The sequence below is a fragment of the Patagioenas fasciata genome, chromosome Z (genome assembly GCF_037038585.1).
Source record: "Patagioenas fasciata isolate bPatFas1 chromosome Z, bPatFas1.hap1, whole genome shotgun sequence".
Taxonomy (NCBI): Eukaryota; Metazoa; Chordata; class Aves; order Columbiformes; family Columbidae; genus Patagioenas; species Patagioenas fasciata.
Genome location: NC_092560.1, coordinates 28,748,859 through 28,771,046, shown reverse-complemented (window position 1 = coordinate 28,771,046; position 22,188 = coordinate 28,748,859). Strand labels below are relative to the sequence as shown.

General features: G+C 44.1%; 1 protein-coding gene across 3 annotated transcripts in view; it reads right to left on the bottom strand.

Annotated features, from left to right (window-relative positions):
• The window catches only part of LOC136114788 (transducin-like enhancer protein 4), a 98,593-nt gene extending 78,521 nt beyond the window's left edge, over positions 1 to 20,072 (bottom strand). For all 3 annotated transcript variants that reach the window (XM_065860358.2, XM_065860359.2, XM_071802879.1), the window contains exons 1-4: positions 19,191 to 20,072; positions 18,680 to 18,777; positions 17,493 to 17,556; positions 16,017 to 16,061 (exon numbers count right to left, since the gene is read on the bottom strand). In XM_065860358.2, coding sequence (XP_065716430.1) covers positions 16,017 to 16,061; positions 17,493 to 17,556; positions 18,680 to 18,777; positions 19,191 to 19,235 — 252 coding nt within the window. In that variant the 5' untranslated portion in view covers positions 19,236 to 20,072. The remainder of the gene's footprint in view (positions 1 to 16,016; positions 16,062 to 17,492; positions 17,557 to 18,679; positions 18,778 to 19,190) is intronic.
• Between the last annotated feature and the right edge of the window lie 2,116 nt (positions 20,073 to 22,188).

The following is a 22,188-nucleotide window of genomic DNA, read 5'->3' as shown; positions in this document are numbered from 1 at the left end:
CTATGGTTTACCAAAATGCAGTCTCTGGGCTTGTTAATTTCATATTTAGTTTTTCAGGTCTGTAATCTTGCCATCCTTTTAATCAAAAAGGTTTCAGCCAAGTATTTATATGAAAAATACTCATTCAAATCCTAACATTTTTACCCACAAAAATATCTCTTGTATCTATTTTGGTTTATGAGAACCTGTTTTGCACAAACTACTACAATTATTCCTTTTTGTAACAGCAGCTTCCCATGACAATTAGAGACTTAGTTGTGCTATTCTGTTTGAATTAGAAATTTGCCAGAATACAAGAAAGGAAACCTTAAAAGCACTGAACTACCTACTGACTGTTTGCAAACCTGTTTGTGTATAATCACTATCTGTTTTTCACAAAGACAACAGAAAAATCTGGGGGAGGAGGAAAGGAAATAGGTTTGATGACTAGCGGATAGCTCAGACTGTTTCCTTTTTTGTGAGCTTCAGTGAAGATGAAAGAATAAGTCGGAAAACATAAACCTTTAATATAAAGGGAAGGCAGTTCAAAATTAGGGTTTTTTTTTAATTGAAATAAGTCTGCTTTCACTACTGTAATTTACCACGTTGCACACATGAAAGCGAATATAAAGCAAGAAAAAGTTTATTTTTTAATACTCACCAACAAAAGACACCGTGACTTTATCATCACAAGTATAACTTCAGCTCATGAACACAATACTGAAGTTGCCTTAAACTAGCTGCAGAACTGTCCAAGAAACTGAAAATACAGCCGGCACAGTAAAACCTTGTTGACCTCTCAGCAGAACCTGAATGAGTCTTTCAACGGTGGTTAAAACAAACCCGAGTACTTCAGTCAGACTGCCGAACACCATCCACATGCAACAAAGAGCACTTTATCTTAACTCTGTAGCTGTAAACAAATTTTTAAACCAGATGCCATTTTCCACCAATGCAGCCCCAAAATTACTCTCAATATCCGCCACAGAACTTGTACAGAGCTCATTTAATAAGGTTGTAAATTAGGCTTTCTCCATCTCTGCTGACTAAGTTAGATGTATACTGAGAGATAATATAGTCTTGCTAAATTTGCAGCTGTTCTACCACCAAAACTGGTACTCTTCTGACGAAGGGTAACCAAGACAGGTAACGGCAAAGTGATGCCTGGACAGAGAAAGCGACCTACTTTATCATCTAAATCCCACTGCTTCAACAAAGTGGAAAACTACAATAGTGTTTCAGTGGAGAGGACCAGATATCAAACCTTCCTGCTATATTATGCTGAAGATAGCCTTTAGACTAATACTTTTCTTCCAAAGTGCTCAAAACTACATTTACATTTTCTCACATGTGTGGGGTATTCACATGCTGAGGAGCAAAGATTCAACCAAAGCTGTGAGCCTCACTGCTGAATATTAAGATGGTTTGCCTAATCTTTTGACAGCTCATCATTATCTTCCTTCAACCCCTGCAACAAATAAATCAAGAAAGAGTTTTGCACAGATTTATTGTCTAATGGGCAGATAGAAATTCAAGCAAGGTTAAAAAGAGATTGAGAAACTAGCTACTTGAGATCTACACCATGAGCCTAGTTCAGGCTAATTCTGCACAGAACCAGGAACCACAGAGAGGTTTAACAAACCTTGTGTTTTCCCTAAATTTACAATATAACTGCTTGTGCCAGAGAATCAAGATCCCACTGCGCTGCAGCCACTCCATGTATAGCAACAAGCCCCAGCTCTAATATTTGCCAAGGTTTTGGCCCACAGGAAGAAGGTACGGACATGATACCATAAGGTAAGAAAGTTTGTTTCGGTTTTCCCCAAAAAATCCCACTCAGGTAAAAAGTAGTATTATCTTATTTTCCAGATAGAGAAGAGAGGCTGAAAAGATAGATCATCAAGGGCAAACTTCCTTAATACAAATCAAAGTGTTGATTGCATTACCGCTGAAAGGTACATCACTGGAGCATGCTAATCACAGCTGGGATGGAAAAGACAGCAGAATTCACATGGGAGGCAAAATGAGGACAGAACTGCCTTGGGAAAGAGCACCCTGCCCCAAGCATCTTACAGTCTACAGAGATAAACACAGCCACTTCTACATGACTAAGTGACTCCCACGTAATAATATCTCACCTCCCATTTCTTAACATACTTGCTCTCCAAAAACTCCTCTGTGGTAAGGGTTACGCTTCAGGAAATAGTATTACTTCTACTTCCCAGGCAGAGAACTGAAGCAGTAAAAGCCAGAGGTGAAGGCTCCAGAAGGTACATAATAGGATTTTTTTAAAATGCTTGAGCAGACTAGACATGTAATTCTGGTAGAAAGTCAGCAACAGACAAATGCTGAAAAATATTTTCAATAACTCCTAAGCACAGGGGGGCACCAACCCATACCTATAGATAGATAAATGTACCTTTGCATCTTAAAAAACAGGCACGTCAAACATAAAACGGCTGGAGCATCACAAGAATTTAGACATTAAAATCCCAAACTATGATCTTCACCCTCTTGCCTCCCGACTCAGGAACGATGCAGTGCTGAAGTCACCAGGAGTGCATATGAGTTTCCATCTCCAGCACTGAAGCTCCCCACTAACCCTGCTAAATCCCTTTCCAGACACGTTCAGAAGAGTCTTTTACTGAACAAGGCCAGGCTCTTTGGCATCCAGCTCACAACTGAGCCCTGCAAACACCCTCACCCTGCAACTCCCCCAGCTCAATGCTTCTCCACCCATGTCCCCCAGGGAGATGAGAACTACTGCCAGAATTATTCCCACATAAAATACAGCAGCAGCACATTGGAACAAAAAAAAAAAAAAAAAGGGTGGAGAACAGGTAGACTTGTATGTAATAGCTTAGTGGTTAAAGAGTTTAATCAAAGCATTCTATACATGACTTTAATTCTTTCTTTACTTCTCCTTCCCATCTGCTAGGAAAACACCTTGTCTAGTAGGCTTCTGCAAACTCTGGGAAGGAAATAGTCCCAAATCTTCCACCAGAGAAGGAAAGTCCTTTTTCCAGTTTCTGCTCAGAATCATGGCGAAAAGCGACCATGGGCTAAAACATGTAAATGGGTTTGGGGCAGAGACTGGAACCAGCCCAACTCACTCCAGCTGGCCAGAGCCTATCCAGTGCAACAGCACAGCCTACGTCTCTCCTCTTTCAGCTCTACTGAACCATTAAGGATCTCATGCAAACCAGAGCTTTCTTCTGGGTATCCCGGCCATTCTCCTGAGAGAATAGAAACAACAGCGTTGGCTTCTCCAGCTTTTTTATTTTTTGTTAAAAAAAATCTGCACTACGCTTACACTTTAAAAAAAAGTTTAGGTGCCACTCTTCAAAGTGATTCTGAGACTACCAAGCCAAGGTAGCATGTCAAGGCAGGACCAACTTTGATGTCTCAGCCTTCATGCAGTGAGAGATTCAAGACACACCCGTGACCTCAGCATTTCCCTGTAAGCTATCCTTCATATGTGATGGATTTCATTGCCTCCATGCTAGAACACTTAACTCGCCCCATGCCCCACCAACATCCCTCTGCCCTCCTTCAGCTGGCCCTGCAGCCCCATGGGGCTGAAGCACCCACAGCACTGCTCCTGTCCCGCTGCCAAAGTGGTGTGTCCAAGATCTCACAGGAAGCCCCTGACAGCACAGTCCAGAAACTTGCACCTGGGTCCCCCCTAAGCCTCTGACCCTTGCAGCTGTATCCCATACACCTGGGGGCCCTCTGTTTTGCTTCACATTAATACAGAGAGGTATCTCCTGTGTCTACAGATTTTCAGGCTCTCCAGGTTCTGTCACAGGCTTAAACAAACCTCATGACCCTTAATAGTACAGTGCATACTTGCAGCGGAGTTTTCCTTCGAAAATGCATAAACTAATATTATCCCAGGATTCTTCTCACCCACACAAAAAGACTTGTTAAAAAAAATCAATGCTTCAGAAGAAAAACACACGTGAGTTCCAGGCAGAAAACAGAGCTAAGTAAATATCAACTAAACAAAGGACAAAGTAGCATAATTTCACATATTCACAAGGCCTATTCGTCCACTTGGCTGAAGGCACATTTAAAAAAGAAATGTTGTATATGTGAAGAAGCTGGATATTTGTATCTGCAAAGGAAAGTTTTATGTGTTTCTACATAGGTAGGTTTTGAAAACATATAATAGCAAGGCTGCTTATGTTAGTTTGAAAAGCATCTTGTATACATGTTTGAAAATTCATCTTCAAGCAGAAACCTACAATTTTGGAAATAAAATGTAGACTCATGTATACATATGTATACTCATGGGGGCTCTCTTCTTGTACAATCTTGTGGTGTTGTTGCTCTTTACATCTCTTATCTACACGATCAAACCTAAGAACAATTGTTATCCTCAGTCAAATGTGGTTTTAGAAAAAATGCCAGAAACAAACCATTCCCCAGAAATTTCCAGGGTGTTACATGCACAGAATTCTAAGATTTTTCTTACATTGCCAACAAGTGAAACAGGATGCACGTTTTGGTGTCACTAGTCTGCAGAGATAAATGAGGAAACGTTGTGAGGGGAAAAAGAACTGTCTTGTAGAGATGCATGGATAATGTCTGTCTTCTCGTGTTGTCCACATTGAAGACATATTATTAGCTTTGTTTTGCTTAACAGCCATCTCTAGAAGGACATAGAAGCAGAAATGCAAAGGGAGCAGGATGTCACTCTTGAACAACTTAAACCAAGAGCTTATACACAATTTCCTTTTTAAGAGTAACATCTCCATATTTACATACGGATAAATACACAGCAAGTAACTCTGACATTAAGTCCTTGATGTTTGGAGAAGCTGGTGTCTCTTCCACCATAATGCTTTGGAGTAACAAACAAGCAAGAAAATCTTATCAATGATTGACTTTGTTGTTGTTTAGGACAAGACTGAGAAATACAGGTTGTCCTCAGAAATGAAGAAATACTGATACAGTTTGTAAATAAGCAACATGCTTAGACTGCAACAGCTTTCTGAAATTAGAACAGAAAGCCTACTGGTTAAATTGAGTATAAAAATATACAATCTATCCTTTGTTAACACTGTGACACAAACATACGGCATGTATTTTATGCACAAAGTTTTTCCAATCTTCTTGTGTTATTCAAACACTATGGACTGATAATTCAAGAAGAGGCACCCACTTTGTATCTAGTCACATGCTTTATAAAATTACAGAAAGCAGACAGTGGTGGTGTTGTAGCTGACTCTTTCACAGATCAGCGTGGTGCCATCCTTCAAAGGGGGCACTGTGAAAGTGGATGGTGGTCATACAGAGTGAATGGTACTGCAGGGAAACAGAAGACGTGAGAAGAAAACCAATTAACGAGCTCCCTCCAATCTCTTGACTTCTCCCTCAAACAAAAAATTCAGCATAAGTGTTTCGGCCAGCTTTGGCCTTCTTATCTTTGCTGCCCTTCTCCAGATGTTACAAGACCAGCCCTCCCCTATTTCCAACTTTTATCTCCAAATACAATTAACAGAGCAGCAGGCAAGGAGGACAACTCAAGTACCTTCAGTGATATCTCCTGGCAACCTCTGGGGTGTAAGAACAAAGGAAATCCCACAGCAGTTAAGGCACTGATGGACCTTTACACACAGCGGACGTGGGTTTGGAAGGAGTCCTCTTTCCTCTGCAGCAAGTATGTATTCATTCAATATGCTGCAATTCTCTAGAGTCTCTCATCTAATAATGGAAGTTAACAAATTAAATCTTAGATCACTCCCCATCATGTAAATATCACCACCATTTCATAGAGGGAGACAGACACACAGGAATGTTAAGAGATTTTCAGAATGTGCTGCAGAGCACGAGCTCGCAGTCAGAGAGACCATAACTGATAATCTGTTACATGCTTTAAATTAAAAATGGCCTTTTCCCCAGATCTGAGGCAGTCAAGTCCCTGGGTATGCATCTGCAGGTATCCAGAGCAGGAAGCACACCAGATACAAATACTGACTTTTCTCTGCAGATACACAGAGTTTCACAAAGGGCAAGTACTGAACTCACACCCCTTCATCCTGCAGCCACCTGAAAAACCCAGTGGTGCTCCACATCCCTCTTTTAAGCCAAAATGATGACAAATCCTGGCTTAACTATCGGATACAAATAGCCACCCAGAGTTCATGCTGTCACTGGCTACCTGGCTGTCAAGCAGTTAAATAGTGGCTTGTCCACCTCAAACCTGACACAGGATCTTCCATGGCAGACAGGACACCAATCAGAGACACCACCAGAGCTACTGACTGAAATCCAGCCTTTCACAGCTGTTCATGAAGCAGCTTTCATGAAAACACACAGACAAGCATTGCCAGGTCTAAGCATGCCCCCTTGCCCATCCGTAGCTGGGCTGCACTTCAGCTATTTTCCCTCCCTTGCATTTATTAATAGAAAAGCATAATAGGAAAACAACGCTGTGCTGTCAAAACAAAGTCCAGAAGTGTATTAGCTATGCAGCATGGCTGAAAACTCCTTATTCTTCCCTGTGAAATGTTAGAAACGGGAAGAAGCGGTTGTCCAAGATAAAAACTTTCCTCAATGATCCCTCCACTTTCCCTGTGCTTTTAAAAGATAAAATTGGAATCGAATGCTAAGTAGGAGTAATTGGTTGGCCACCAAACAGAAGTTACTGAGATAGACAGTTTAACTGGATATCCAAATATTTTAACCTGGAAGTCTCCACTGAGCTATCTGCATTACAAAGAATAAGCAAAAAAGAATTTCCACTCTCCTGCCAAGAAACAGAGGTAGGAGATGAAAAATGAGTGATCAAAATGTGGCCTCCTCCCACAACCTCCAGTTTAAAACTCACTCCAGTTTGGATTATGATTATGTCCAACTGTCAAGAAAATCCTACAACCCAGACTTCCCAAACACTTAGGTCTGTGTACCATCACGCAAGCCTCCTCCCAGGCACTGCAAGCGGGGACCTGAGGATGGGATCACACCACTGTGTCAGCTCAGTGCGTTTCAGGTCACCTTCTCTTCCCTCATCCCCTGCTTAGCCCATCATCTTAACCTCATCGACAACCCATGAGTTCTGAGAAAGATCTCTGCCTTAAGGACACAACAGACTCTGGCTAGACCTTTTTGCTGTTGTTCTAGGGTTTAAAATTGTCAGTGCTAAATTTCAATAGCATGTGCTGTCACTGCCTACAAGTACCACAATGTTTATTAAGTATTTGCAGAGAGCGTGTGTTGGCCCTGCTGTGTTTTGATTTATTGAATTTGGGTTCAAAGTCAGAAAAGACAAGGGGAAAGGGGCCCCTTGGCTTTCCAAAGTGCCATAGTAAATCTGCATCACTGGCTATGCTTGTAACTGAAACCCAGGTGAAGTCTCAGTAGCAGTCTCATCATGCCCTCTATTCTATATGCTCCTCCATCACCAGCGGCTACTCAGTCCCAGGGCAATCACTTCCCTGTGAGGTAAGCCAGGATGGGGTCAGAATGGGATTTTCACATTTGCAAATTCTCCAAACATCTGAGACACTAAAAGACATCACACACATAAGCAGACAGGGTAAATACAAGAGACATTTATTGTATTTAAAATGGAGGAAATAGCAGCATTTTTAAAAATTAAATGCTCTCAGTCATGATACACAGCATGTGCACAGTACATGACATGACACATGCCAAACAAAATCTAGTGGCAGGACCTATTGTTATGCAGATTCTTTATAGCATGAAGGGGACAGATTTTTACTTCTGATCAACTCTGAGATACTCTGCTGAGGTTTTTAAGCAAACACAAGAAAAAAGAAAAGCACTCATTCTCATTGCCCATGTTCCACATCCCAAACATAACAGTGAAAGGTTTTTCTCCTTTGACAAAGTAGATCTCATTCAGCACATGTCAGAAACCTTTTGCAGTATAGGATCCTGTAGAGAAATCATTTAAGTAGACCAAAAGAGGCCAAGGTAGAAAATCTCCACTCAAAATTATGTCCTGTGTTCCTTCTCCCCCTCCCACAGAAAGCGGAATTGCCACCAGCATATCTGTGCCGTCTTATGACATAATCCACAAAAATGTAACAAACTATGATATATAATCCACAAAAATTTAACAAGCAATGCCAGAAAGAATATGTACATATTTTTAATTTGGTATTATTTTTTCTTAGGAGAGTACACCTCACACATTTTCTGAGAATAAGAAATTATGGCAAAAGTTGCCAGCTATATCTCATACCCAGCCCCCTTGACTTTACCAGGATTCTTGGGACGTTTCACTCCTTACTTGCAAAAAATGATTATGGAAGAATACTGGAGGAAAAACTAAGAAGCATGAGCCAAGAACAGTTTGACAGCTTAAAATTAGAAAGGAAATAAAAAGAAACCTAAATTTATTATTTTTATCTCATGATTAATTTTAAGCCAATCTCATGATTTTCTGTGGACTGGAATGATTTAATATTTGGAGTTGGCAATACAGCATACCATACAAATACAAAACCATAAAGAGACCAGTTCAAGCTTACAGTCGGGACCATAACTTTGACTTGCCTGACATTTGCACATTTAAACATCTTAGCCATAACACCATAGTGTTCAATACCAGATCATTAGATACCTATCCTGGGCTAGGAAAGACAATTCCTTATGTCTAAATCCTATCCACACAGGAAAGAAAGCACTATTTAGATTTCTGTTTAATATTTGTGCCATATTTCTATAATAATAATAATTTAAAAAAATATAATAGACACCCACTTTTGCCATTGTGCCCAAGCGCTTCCTGCTATACTGAACCACAATGTTTGTACCACCACCAATATAGACAATATAAAGAGAAAAATTTACAGAAGGTACCACTGGAACTGTAAAAACATAATCTCGGAACCAAGACAAAACCTGCAAAAATATACAGATAAACAGAGAGACAAATACGATTCTTAAAACCACTTTGTATTTTAAAATAAGGATTATTTTTTAATTCAGACATTCCATTTCTTTCATAGAATAGCATCTCTTGAGTATCAATAGGTTCAGCTTCAAGTATATTGTCATCTGTTAGTCAATGCAAGTATCAGTTTATACATCCTATGTTTCTCATTAACAGCTTTGTTCTGCTCCTGCTATGCCTTATAGCTAAATGGATTTCCTTAAAGTCAGCGGCAACACATGTGCTCAAACTGCAGACAGCAAAAGAAGTGACTTCTGTAACAATTATAATCACACTGTTCACAAACTGACCGTCTGTGATAACTTCAGTTCTCTATTAGCTCCACAAATAGTACATCACACCTTCTAATTAAAAAAATAGATATATAAATGTAAAACCAAATTGATAACTCTGAATTCTCAATCTTTGACAGCCTTGGCATTAAGAGTCACAAAATCTGTTTTCCAGCTTCAATGCATCAAATCCTTCAGCAACCTTCATACACTGTGATTGACCGGTGTGAGCATTCCCTTCACTTTCTGTAACATAAACCAAAATCAGAATCCCTGCCTCGAGGAGCTTACAATCACAATTATTCACATGCCTGAATCCTTATGTTTAAAGTTATTTCAGTTGCTGAGCCAAGCAGTCAAACATTTTCAAGGCAGATTTACAATCGCCTCTGCAGCCTTAATTCTCCTTTCCTAATGTCTATTTTGTGCACTGAAAGAGGTCCTTTAGGAAAACCGGTAATGAGATCAGCGAATGTATAACTAAAAACTGCACCACAATGCACATACACAACAGGACAGGATCAAGCTCACACAAATGCTGTAAAGCTTGGGCATCCCAGCATCCCGACAACTCTCTTTGAAACGTACCTGCTAATCATTTTGTTTTTCCTGTGCTGAACGACCTTAGCACTTTTTTTTTTACCCCCAAGAGGAAGCCAAATCTCACCCCACAAAATGGTGTAAAGGTTATTATGCACAAAATGGTGACACAGCTTCCCCCTCCTCGTGGGTAGCAAGTTCCGATTGTTCAGCAGCAGCCTCACGCAGGGCATTTATTTCCAGCCCCACCATCCACCCCGTAGTGCCAGCGGCGATGCCACGGGGACAGGGAGCCCCATATCACCTCCACCTTCCCTCGCTCCCACCACTGCCCAAAAGGGGTTGGGGGCTCTCACAATAACAGTCTCCCTTAATGCGAACAGCAAGGGTGATGGAGTTTCTTGTGTTTAAAACAACAACAACAAAAAAAAGGCAAGGATTTTTTTACAGGGGAAGGTGTTGGGCAACCCTAACCACAGGGTCACTGTTGGCCTCCTCGGTAATTACAAGCGAGCTCATAAACTAACACAGTCAGTGAGGAAGCATCACGGCAATTAGCATCTTTCAAAGGCAGAAAAAATGCTTTTATGTTTAAGCACTGTAGAGCACAGCCTTTTGCCAGTAAAAACAGAGTGTAAGTCTTGATATAAAAGTTTGCTCAGCATGTTTTGTCCTGCTTCCTGTGCCTTAAGCATCTGTCTGAATTGCCAAAACAAGTGGGGAAAAATGACACTTTGCTTATGAATGGCAAAGGCAGAGTGAAATGGAAGTTCTTGTCCTCATCCGTGTTATTCTGCAGTTGCAGGGGGAAAGGTTATTTCAACACTAATTCATGGAGAAGTGGCAACAACAAACTTCCCAGTAATTAACAGGACCTCTCCACAGAAAGGCTGTCTATCTAACACGTATCATGAGGAGAAGAAAGCACAGAATCTTGTTTCAGAACTTAGCAGTTATTACCAAGTAAAAGGTTTCTGGTTTAGCTGCAGAATAATACATTTTCTAACTCTTTCTAAGCTTCTAAGCTTTTCTGCTGGCTTCAGAGGCTAAATAACCTAAAACTGGGACAAACAAGCCTCAGTTGTCAAACTGATTTGACAGCCTATTTTTTACATTTTGCGACTTTGATAGAAAAGCCACTTGTTTTTCTCTTCCTCCTTAATAGTCCTGTGTGAGCTGCAGTTTTCAAAATTTCACTTCTAATCTCTCTCATTTCGAAGTTTTCTAGTTCAGTTTTGACTACTCACTGCCTCTATCTCTATTAAATCTTTCCTACTGTTTATAATGGAAAACAAATTCAGCCAGTATAATTTTAGCTGGCTCTCCAGCTATTTTTCAAATGGAAGACAATATACACTCAACTATTGTGTTAAAAACAGCAACGAAAAAATGCACGTATATATGTACACACATTCACATCAAGACCAGACCACTGTCCAAAAAAACAGAGAAGAAAAACAAGAGTATTTTTCCATTACACAGGTAGCGCATATACAAACCAATTCCCTGTGATGTATGTGTTTTATGGCCATGAAGATGAAAAACAGTCAAAACTCTGTCCTAAATTAAACAAATTGATTCCCATCTTTACCCTTTTACCAAAATAATTTACTAAGGCTTAAGAAGCAAGCAGACTCAAGGCTGGGATGTCGTGCAGCCCATATATTAACTCAGTCAGCAATAAATCTCCCCTTACTCTCCATACTACTTTCTTAAATAGCTCACTATAAAGCCCCAACCTAATTAAAAACAGCTTTCTCGGCAACAGTGGCCTTGATTTCACTTATTTACACATTAACTGCAGCCTCCGTTTGGCCAATCCAGTCTATACCCTGTACCACGCAGGGCCTTTTATCTGCCCTGGACAGCATTTTCTCCAGCAGATGAAGTAGATGCCGATTGATTTGCTGTCGAGCATGGTAAATTAATAGCAACAAATTGCTGAGGGCCCCATCTCGCTGCTCCACCATGCTTCGGCAGTTTTGCTTTATTTGCTCCATGATGGGCAGCAGTCAGGCCTCTTCAAGTCAATTTCTTCTTAACAACCTGCAATACTTTTCAATGGTGAAAATAGAGCCGTTCCTTGTAAGTCAGAAATCAATATCCTATTGCCCTTAGAAAATGCTAAACAAGCAGTATTGGCAATCCACTTGGTACTAGAGGGTATCAGATATAATGCAAATCCATACTGCTTCCCTCCTCGTAGTTATTACAGTTTGCTAAAAGGTTCCTAATGCCATTTATCATCATTTACCATCGACTACTGAAGCTATGATTATGATATCCTATCAGCTAGCAGAGCCCTTTCATTTCTATCCAATTAATATTTTAGCAGCACTCAAATGGTTGTTGCCCAAGTCTTGTAATAAAATTTACATGGATTGCACTGGATTTTTTTTTACTGCAATCTTAAAAAGTCATTTCATTTCTTTTTTAATACCTAGCTTCTTAAAAGACCTAAATTTTCTTTCAAAAATCCTGAAATCCAACATTCTAGCACGTGAATTAGTTCAAGGACGGAGGTCTAACCAAAAAGAGCAACTGAAAATTTACATATCGCCACCTGCAAGAAACATAATCAAAGTGAAAAGTGAATGGTGTATCCTATTCATGCTTTCTATCAGTCCCATTCACAAATATCTGCTGGCAGTAACCAAATACAGACACTTATTTTAAGTGATAATTACAATTCTGAATTAAAACCTTCAGCAAGCGTGTTTGATTACAGCAATTTAAATAAACTGTTTACCATAACATTAAAACAGCCTAATTTCAGAAATTAAACCAAATGACCACCACCAAGTAGCAACAGTATATTAGAAACACAGCACAGCACGTCAACTATTCATTCATAAACTATCGGCTAAGCCTCTTAAAAACAAATGTTAAAAAAGGGACTTAGTAGGAAATTAACATGTTCAGACCATACTCAAGCATTCATATTTATGCTAATACTGAAATTTAAAACTGTAAGTAAGTATCTGTTCATACTGAGACCCAAAAACTCCAACTTGGTGCCTTTTTTTTTTTTTGAACTGTGTCTGTTTTGAAGCTCTATTGATCCCAGTACAGAATATAAAAAATTAGCTTAGTATTTTAGGCTGTAACACCACGTCATAACATACCCCACAACTGTCTTAAAAAAAAAAAAAAAAAAAAAAAGACTAATTCTACAAGTCTAATGCTATTTACTCAGTTACCAAAATTTAAATTAATTATGTTCTCAAACATAATTGTTAAAAATTGGCAACATTATGCAGGCTTAATTAAGATTAAATCCAATTTACTAAATGTACTTTAATTGGTACTAATTACATTAGCTTTCCTTTCAGAATGACAAATTCCCCATAGGTTTCACTTTAATAGTCTTCTATCAAAATCAACACAGGATGACTGATGATGAGCATCACACGAGGGGTGGGAAGAGAGATGCTCTTCCCCGCGCTACCCCCTCAGACACATAGGCACACTCACTATTGCTGCTCTCTGTGCATTTATCCTTTTATCAATTTGCTAAGTCACAGAGTCATGACTCCATCACAGCCATCATTTTCTGTTCCAGTGAAAAATTTCTCTAAAAATAAATACTCTGTGGCTGGGAGCAGCCAAGAAGAACAGAAGCTTTAACAGAAAAATACACAAAGGTTTCAAATATCAGGGCCACCAATTACTAGGGTACTTCCACGGACTCCAGGGAGTCCTGCTCTTGAACCCTTTGAGACGCAAATCTAATAAGTGAATAAGCCTAACCTGATCTTGAGAACTAGGCCCAATTACGCCGAAGGGCAACTTCACTGCATTATTGCCTGCTTTCCATTACAAGGGCATCCAGCGAGTACATCTGGAAGAGAACCTGAGAGGAACCAAGGCTGTCTGCCCAGAAAAACAAATAAAGACAGATATGCCTCTGTGTTAAAGTGAAAAAAAGAAAGAAAATATAATAAGTAGGTGGTTTGCAGGGCTGTCTGTATTTCATAACGTGATAAACTGCCCTCTGGATTTTTTATATGATTGAATTTAGAAAGCTGGGGGGAGGGAGGAACAGGAAAAAAAAAAAAAAAAGGTGAATCCGTCAATTTCAGCCGAGTAAAATTCAAAGATGGGAAAGGAAGATAAGGGTATTTAAGGTGGAAAACCAAAAAGGCTCCGCACACATCAAATGAAGCAATCAGCACTATCTATACAATATACCAAACTGGACCCTAATGCTGCGATCATAAAGCAAGATGGAAAATATTTTGCAGTTCCTGAAGTGAGAAAGAATACAAAAAACAAAACCAAACAAAACACAAAAACACAAAAACAGCCACACACCGGCAATAGAAGGGGAAATGCAAGAGATACGAAATCAGATTTAAGAATGATACCGAACAAGTTTTTTAGTCACAACTAGTTTGAATCAACATCTGACAAAATATTCAAGTGTTTTGCATAAGAGTACCATACTTAAACTACTAATTTAAACAGACTGAACAGTAATGGAAAAACGTGTTTCATTAAAACCCAGTGCTTTGCAATCCCCACACTTAGTGGTGACCAAGTATTTAATTTCTCCAGAATATCACTGATGACTCTATTGACTTATTGTATACAATTTCTGAAATAAAACATTTAGGAATTAAGGTTAAAGGGCTTTCATGGTGGGTTTCCCCTCTCCCACTTCAAACAATTTAATTCCATATTGCACTCGCAAGCTGATTTTGTCTCACAGAATTTTGTGCAGTCTAAGTTTACATATAACTAATTGCTATAAAAACCAAGTACCTAGAAATATATACAAGTTTGACTGCAAGGGTTGCTTTCAAATGCCCAAAGAATTTGCTACGTAGGCGGCCTGTAAGGATTCTGGTCTTTGTAAACTGTTTCCATACCTACTACTTCACTGATTGTTTTGTTTTTTTTTTTTTAATTTTGCTTTAATTTGTTTGGTTTTAAATCAGACCTGAAACAATCTGGAAATTAATCTGAGAACAAAACCAACACCTCTGAGAGCCAGTGACCAGTCTTTACACCAACCGTTTGTTAAATGCATCTGCTGAGTCTTCACAGGTAGGTACCTGTAAGGAGGACATCTGAATTCAACAGGTTTAGGTATGTGTCTGTAAAATAATGTATATGTACAAGGTCCCGTAAGTTTGGAGCTGCAGATGCAAAATGCTTTCAGGCAGGAAATCCCACCATCTTCATATTTGTATGCCATCTAGTGCAAATGGCCCTCATCAGTACTGTGGCATTGGGATGCTAATGGAATACAAAATATAATAAATAATAAATAACACGAAAAAACATTTGACTTGTATGCCTGCTCTCAAGAAGATAAAGAAATCCTATTTCCACAACCCAGAGAAGTTCCAAATCCCTAACTTTGAACAGAAATGCGTACAAACCAATTTTCAGATGGTCTTTCTTCTCCTATCCAACCATTTCTTTATTTCTGAAGTTTACACTCCCCAGTAATGCTGGCAAGTTGCTCAACCGTTTGCTAAAATGAGTTGTCAGTATTAAACTCCACCCTATAAAAAGTTCCCTCGCTGGAAAAGAGGTCAGATGTTTAATTCATTCTCCTCCAGAGAAGGTTAAAAACATGCATTACCGAATAAGAAACACTGATTTACACTACCATGCTCCATCTGACTGATCTTGGCCTAAGCACTAGACTTCAAGGCACAAAACCAAGCATGCTAACATCCTCACAGAAAGCTCATCTACTTTTTCGTGTTTGAGATGCTGAGACACTGGTTTTGGACAAAGGTCCAAGTAAGTAGCCTGAAGGAAACAGGAATATGGCCGTGCATCAATTGCTTTTGGGACTCCAGGTTAACAGAAGAAAACAGTCTTTCCCACACACAAATGCAAATCCCTCAACACCCGATATGCATTTGTGATATAGCTATCATCCCAAAAAGCAAACCCTGAGGGTCTGAGGTCATATAGACCTGAAAGCACAATCCACGTACCCATTCCTACTCACACACACCCTCCTTGTACAGTACAGAACTGCCTGCATGTCTGACTCACACACACCCTCCTTGTACAGTACAGAACTGCCTGCATGTCTGGAGATTGCATGTGGAAAGTCGACCAAATAATGCACAATGGGCAGCCACAACCATAACCTACACAGAGCTCATATACCATACAAAAGATGGAAGTTTCAGGGCCACTTTAAGTACAAAAAAACTGTCAAAGCACTTCAGCATGCAATTAAAGCAAGTGACACAGAATACACGTCTGTTTTAAGAAAGATTGAAGAAATTAAACAGAACATTCTTACAGAAAACAAAACATATACCTACCTGTTTATGCATCTCTATATTCAGCCCATAGGACATTTCGTAATACTGAGAAAGAAGAAAATGACTCTGTTAGACCCTGCAATTGTGAAAACCATTCCAAAATTCACTTTGACTCAGACATCATCTATACAAAGACATACAGACCTACATTTACTGGTCTTGAAGATTTACCGGAATTCAAAATAGGATTGCATTTCGCAGCAACCTTTTGTTTCATTTTGTTTGGTTTTTTGTTTGGTTGTGTATTTTTGCTTTTTTTGTTTTTTGCTTTATCTACATTGCTTCATGTAAAATTTACAAAGAACAGTGATAAAACAATAAAAAAAAAGACAACAAAAAAAAAAATCACATAATCACAACCAGAGTCAAAGATGAGAAACAGAAAAAAAAAACCCACAGAAGATGCTTAAGATTTTATTCCCCAGCACACATAAAAGATTCTAAAAAATGTCCGAAGTGTTTGAAGCCAGACATACATACAAGTCAGCAATGTCTAACAGATCGGTTATTCGGTATTTTAAATTAAAAACACAAAAAAATCTACAATTACATTGCATGACTGCAAGAAATAAAAGAACACAAATATTCAGAGCCAAAGCAGATGCACTAATCTAAGTATGTCCTGTTGTGCCCAAGTATTGAGGGGAACTCAGTTCAGTGTGTAATGTCAGTACCAAACAATCTCCAAGCATATGAGGCATGAAAAAGATACTGGTGAACCTTAATATTTGCTTGTGCTCTTGGTTAAGAATTTTTCAAGGTTATTTACTCTTCTTGTAAATACAAGAGTGTTACTTGTCACATACATACATACATACATATGGCTAATCCTCCACAGATGTACAACAAAGAAGACAGCAAGAGCTCTGGCATTATCATGATCCATCACTCAATTACGTATTTAGAGATGTCTTCCTATGCATGTTATTTAACCCAGCAGACCACAACCACTGAGGAAATCACTTTCACAGTTGAGACCTCTGCCATTCTGAATTCAGTCGAACAATGAACCAGCTGCCCAGGTGCAACAGTTCTTTCTAGGAAGTGAACTTCAGTTTTGTATGTGTACATGTACAATTTTGGCTTACTCCCATCACAGAAAAAAATACTATCCTGAACCATTTTTACAGAGATAGGATCACTGAGAGAAGTCAGAAGAAGTAAAAAACATCCTCCCAAGGTACACTATTAAAGTTGTACATGGCTTTAAAGGGCTGACAAGCAATCTCCTAGCATTTGGAAGAAATAGCCCCGATTGCTTTAAAGGTTTAAAAAGCTGGTTTCACACAGAAAACTGACTGCTGCAAACAGGTTATAAACCCCTGAAACTAAGGATTTATAATGCAAGCACTGATGCAACCTCAACAACAGCAGCACTACTATAATCTTTCTGTTCGCCTCCAGCAATCTGAATGCATTTCAGTCTCAGTATACCAAGCTAATAGACATTTTGAATTTGTTATGCAGCTTGCTTACCATGACATAATGTCGCTGCATCTCTGTCTTCTCACTGGCCAGTTTTTCACATTCTAGCTTTAAACTGTTCAAGACATAAAAAGGAAAATGCATGGGTACTTCACAACATATAACTACCATTCTTCTGAGCACAGGTTTTTCCCCCTTTTCAAGTATTTCTCCAACACACAAATAGAAACATGCATTTCGGCTCTTGATTGGGAGTTCAGGGTGGGGTTCGCACTTTTTCCTCTTTCAGGAGATACTGTGCAACATCCTCATCCCCTAAGCAAACTGCATACACTACACAGGAGACTATTTTTCTCTGACAAAAACACCCCAACACTGGTTCACAGTAGAAGCATGCGGGGGTTCATAGCTATAACACTTAAGCTTGAGAAGCCACTTACAAATCCATAATTTGGGTTTTGGAGTTTTTATTTAAATGAGTTTTAGAAACACCTCTTGCTTTCACTCAACCCACAGAGCAATCAAATGTGTATCACCACTCCACAGAGCAAAAAGTTGCTGCATTTTTTTTTCTTTGCTGTTACTGATAACAGAACTGCAATGAAAATACTGCAAGTAATTTAAGGATCACCGTGGTAAACATGAACACCTCCGCTATTCTTTTTGTTTGTTTTCAGAAGCCCGCTAAGCAATCCTGCCAGAAGTCACTTGTCACTTTGAGGACTCAGCGCTCTTCCAGCTAAGGATAATGAAATAGCTCGCTGCCTCACTTCCAGGTTATCAGCACTTGATATGTCAATGAAAGGCGCGAGGGGGCCGAGCCAAGACAAGATGCGTGTCCTGAGCGGCATTTTGAAGAAAAGCAGAGGACGAGCCCAGATAGCCACATATTTTTCCATCAACATCCCCCACCAAGAATAAAAAAAATAAAAATACAAGTAATAAAAAAGACCACACACAAACAAAAACCCACAACCTGGAGCGTGGGGAAAGCAAGAAAAACCGCTCGCACCGCTCGGCTCGGAGCCCCTGTGAACCCCTCGTCCCAAGGGCCGGGAGTGGCGGCGGGATGTGGAAGAGCCGGCGGAGCAGCGCCCGGCTGGGGTGGGTCGGCTCCGCGCCCGGGCTCCGCCGGGGGGGGGTTCCCATCGCCGCTGCACCGCCGACCCCCTGGCAGCGGTGGTGGAAAGCGGCGAGAGGCGAGCCCGCGCGGGGCTTGGGAAAGTAGGCAACGTTACCTGTGGTACTGAGCCTGCAAAAACTGAAACTCCTCCTTAATCCGATCGCAGGACTCGGAAATGGTGAATTTAAAGGGCTGCGCTGGCTGGTGAGGAGCCTGCAAGCAAGCAACAGCGGGTCTTTAAATCGCCCCCTCTAGCCCACCCGCGGCTCCCCCCGCCCGGCCGCCACCCCCCGCCCGCCGCCGCGGCCCTCGCAGCCTCTCGGACACCCGCCCGCCCGGAGGCTGCGACGCGATGCCCGAAGCGCCCGGGGCTCCTGCCCCGACGGTGCCGCTGGCGGTGCGGGCCGCCGCGGGGGGAGGCGTCACCCCCTCGGACCCCCCACACTGGCCGTAGCCGCGGGGCGCGGGGCGGGCGCCGGGACCGCAGCGCACCGGGCCAGGGCAACTCGGAGGAGCCAACCCCAGCCCGGGGCGGCGGCGGCGCGGCGGACAACAATAAGAAAATGGCTACAACTCCGCGGTGCCCGCGTCGGAGCGCTGCCCGCGGGGCTGCCGCCGCCACTCACCGGATGCCGAGTCTGCGGGTACATCTTGCTCAGGTCGCGGATCATCCACGCCGCTTCGGGGGGCGCTGGCGGCCGGAGCGGCGGCGATCAAGACTGCAGGCGCAGCGGCGGCGACGAGGACGACGACGGCGGGCAGGGACGCCCCGGCCCCGCCGCCCCGGGGCTGGCGGGGCACCGCCGGCAGCAGCGAGGCGCGGCGGCGACGGCGGCGACCGCGGCGCGCAGGGGCCGCTGCCACATCCCCCGGGGGCGGTCAGCGGGCGGCGCCGACCGGCTCTCCCGAGCGCCGCCGCTTCGCGGGCTCCTGCGGGCTGCGAGCCCCGTGCAGCGGCGGGTGAGGAGGAGGAAAAGGAGGAGGAGGGCGGGGAAAGCCCCTCCACCGGAGCGCGCTCCGCCAGAGATCCCCGGCGGCAGTTTCCTCCTCTCCTGCAAACTTTTACTGCTGCCGGCGCTTCTCCCGGCGCCGAGCGGAGCGCCCCGGTGGGGAGGGCAGCTGCGGAGGGCGGCTGCCCCGCGGAGGTGCGGTGCGGTACGGTGCCCTTTTGTGTGGCGGGCTGGTCCTCGCTCCTACCGGCCGGACCGCATCTCCCCGCGAGTGCTGCTGGGCCGCTTTTTTCCTTTTGGTTTTGCCCTTTTGTTTTTCAATTAAAAAAATTTAAAAGAGAGCGAGAAAGATGAAAAAGAAGAAATGGTCCGGGTTGTTTTATTTATGTTTTGGGTTTTTTTTTTGCCTTTTTTCCCTCCTCGCTTTTCGAAACTCCAGGAAGTGGCGGCAGCAGCAGCGCCGCACGGAGCAGAGCCCCGTGCCCGGCCCTGTGGCTCGGCTCGGCCTGGCCTAGCCCGGCCCGGCCCTGCCTAGCCCGGCCCGGCCCGGCCCGGCCCTGCCCTGCCCTGCCCAACCCAACCCTGCCCAGCCTGGCCCGTCGCCGCCGCCGCTCCGCGCCGCTCCCAGCGCACGCTCTGGCGAGGTGACTCCTTTGACCAAATTTAGCAGCAGCTGGTCATTAACATTCTGATACATATTCACAGCAGCCGGAAGGCCGCCGCCGCGGGGCACTCTGGGAGCCGCAGTCCTCCCGCCGGTCCGTCTGCCCGCCCTGCCCGCGCACCGCCGCTCTCAGGACTTCCCCTCCCGTCGGGCACCGCGGCGGCGCCTCCCGCCCCCCTCGCGCTCCCTCTCCGCCGCTCCGCCCATGAAGGGCGTCGCCAACGACCAATCGGCGGCGGCCGCACATTAATCGCCGTTCTGTATTAATGCCCATCATTTCGCCGCTGACAAATGGGCGTAGGGGCTCGAGAAGGGAGGGGGAGGCGGCCCCGGGATCAGCCCCCACGTGGGGGACTGACGCAGGGTGGCCTCACAGCCAATCAGGCGGCTCCCCCTGCCTCGCCGCTCCTGTTTGCCCGCCGCCCGAGGTGGAGCCTTGAGATCGCTGGCGTTCCGCGGCGCCGGCGTTCGAACAGGGGAAACATTTGTTCAGCCGTCAATCAAAGTAACGTGGGCCGGTGTCGGCTGTCGCTGCCGCCGCTGCTGCTCTCACCGCCTCCTGCGCGCGGGGTGGTGGCGCGGCGGGAGCGGGGGGCGCGCGCCCCCGCCTCCGCCCCGCCCGCGGGCACCGCAGCCCTCCCGCGCCGCCGGGGACGCGCTAATTAAGGGGCAACGGCTCCTTAAAGAGACAGGCGCGGCGGGCCGGGACGCCCTGGGGGCTCGACGGGCGCGACGGCGTCTCCGGGTTCGCCTTCCCCGGCCCGTCGGGGGGCTTGTCGGAAGGAGCGGCACTGCTACCGGGGGAGCTGCCCCCGTCCTGCCTGCTGCGAGGGACGGGAGATCCCCGGGAGTCGTCGGCGCCGTGCTGCCCTGCCCTCCCCTCCTGGGGCTGGGACAGGCCTCCCTTTGCGGCCGTCAGTTTTAAAGCACTTACACCGGGAAGGTGCTGAAGCCGAGGCGGGTGCCGGTGGAGCAGCCCCCGGCTCGGGGACGTCCCCTCCGCCACCCTCCCTCGCCGTGGCCGGTGCCGATAGGCCCCGCGGCGTGGCCTGGGCAGGCGGAGCGGGACCGAGGTGCAGCCCGGAATGCGACGGCGTCTAAATTGTTGGGTTTTTTCTGCTGGCTTTGCTAAAGGGCCTCGGTCGTTCCTGTGGAAGCTCGGCGGCCAGAGGGCTTTAGCCTCTCGCCGGAGTAAGGCTCAAAGCCCTGCCCTTTGCGGGCTATTTGTAAAGGGACACACAGATTCGACGGGGCGTTTTCTGTCGGCGTCCGACGGGAGGAGGGCGGCCGGTTCTGCGGGCCCGGTTGCTCAAGGGGCAATAAACTCCCCCGGGAACTACCGAGGAAGGGGAAGGGGCAACCAACTGTAGCCGCCTCCCGCGGGAGTAGGTCCGGGAAGTCTCCTCCCAGCCCCGCAGGTCGCACGGCCGCGCACTCAGCGACGTCACTGCCTGGGTTCCCCGAAAAAGCAGCTCTGCACCTAGCGGTGCTGTGTCCTGAAAGGACCCCGAAACAATTTTTCTGCCGAGCCCCACTGCAGACAATGCCATGCCGTGACGCGCACATGGGGGATAGGCTCAGGCATTTTTTTTTTGTTCCTTTTCCCCTTCTCTCTCTCTCTGCCCCTGTCATGCTTAGATTTGCCTTTAAGCAGTTTGTATTCTTGATGAGCTGCGGTTTAAAACTGCATGCAAAATAGATGCAGTTTAGTCACGTCACTTTTGATGCCTGTATTCCAAATCTATAGGCTCAAAACTTGCACTCAGCAATTAGTGCCCTAATGATGGCAGCTAAATTATATGTATTTAATTTTTGGTCATAAATATTTTTTACTGCCCACAGACCTCTGGCCTGCAGCCTGCAGCTGCTGAGTGCGCTGAGGCTTTGATGGGACACACCACCCAGGTTTTGACACAGCGATTTTTTCCTTCCTTACCTGACCTCCAAGGACTGGTCCAGTAGTTGAGAGCTCATGAGGTGCAGGATGCACAGAGTGGAGCTGCCTCCTCT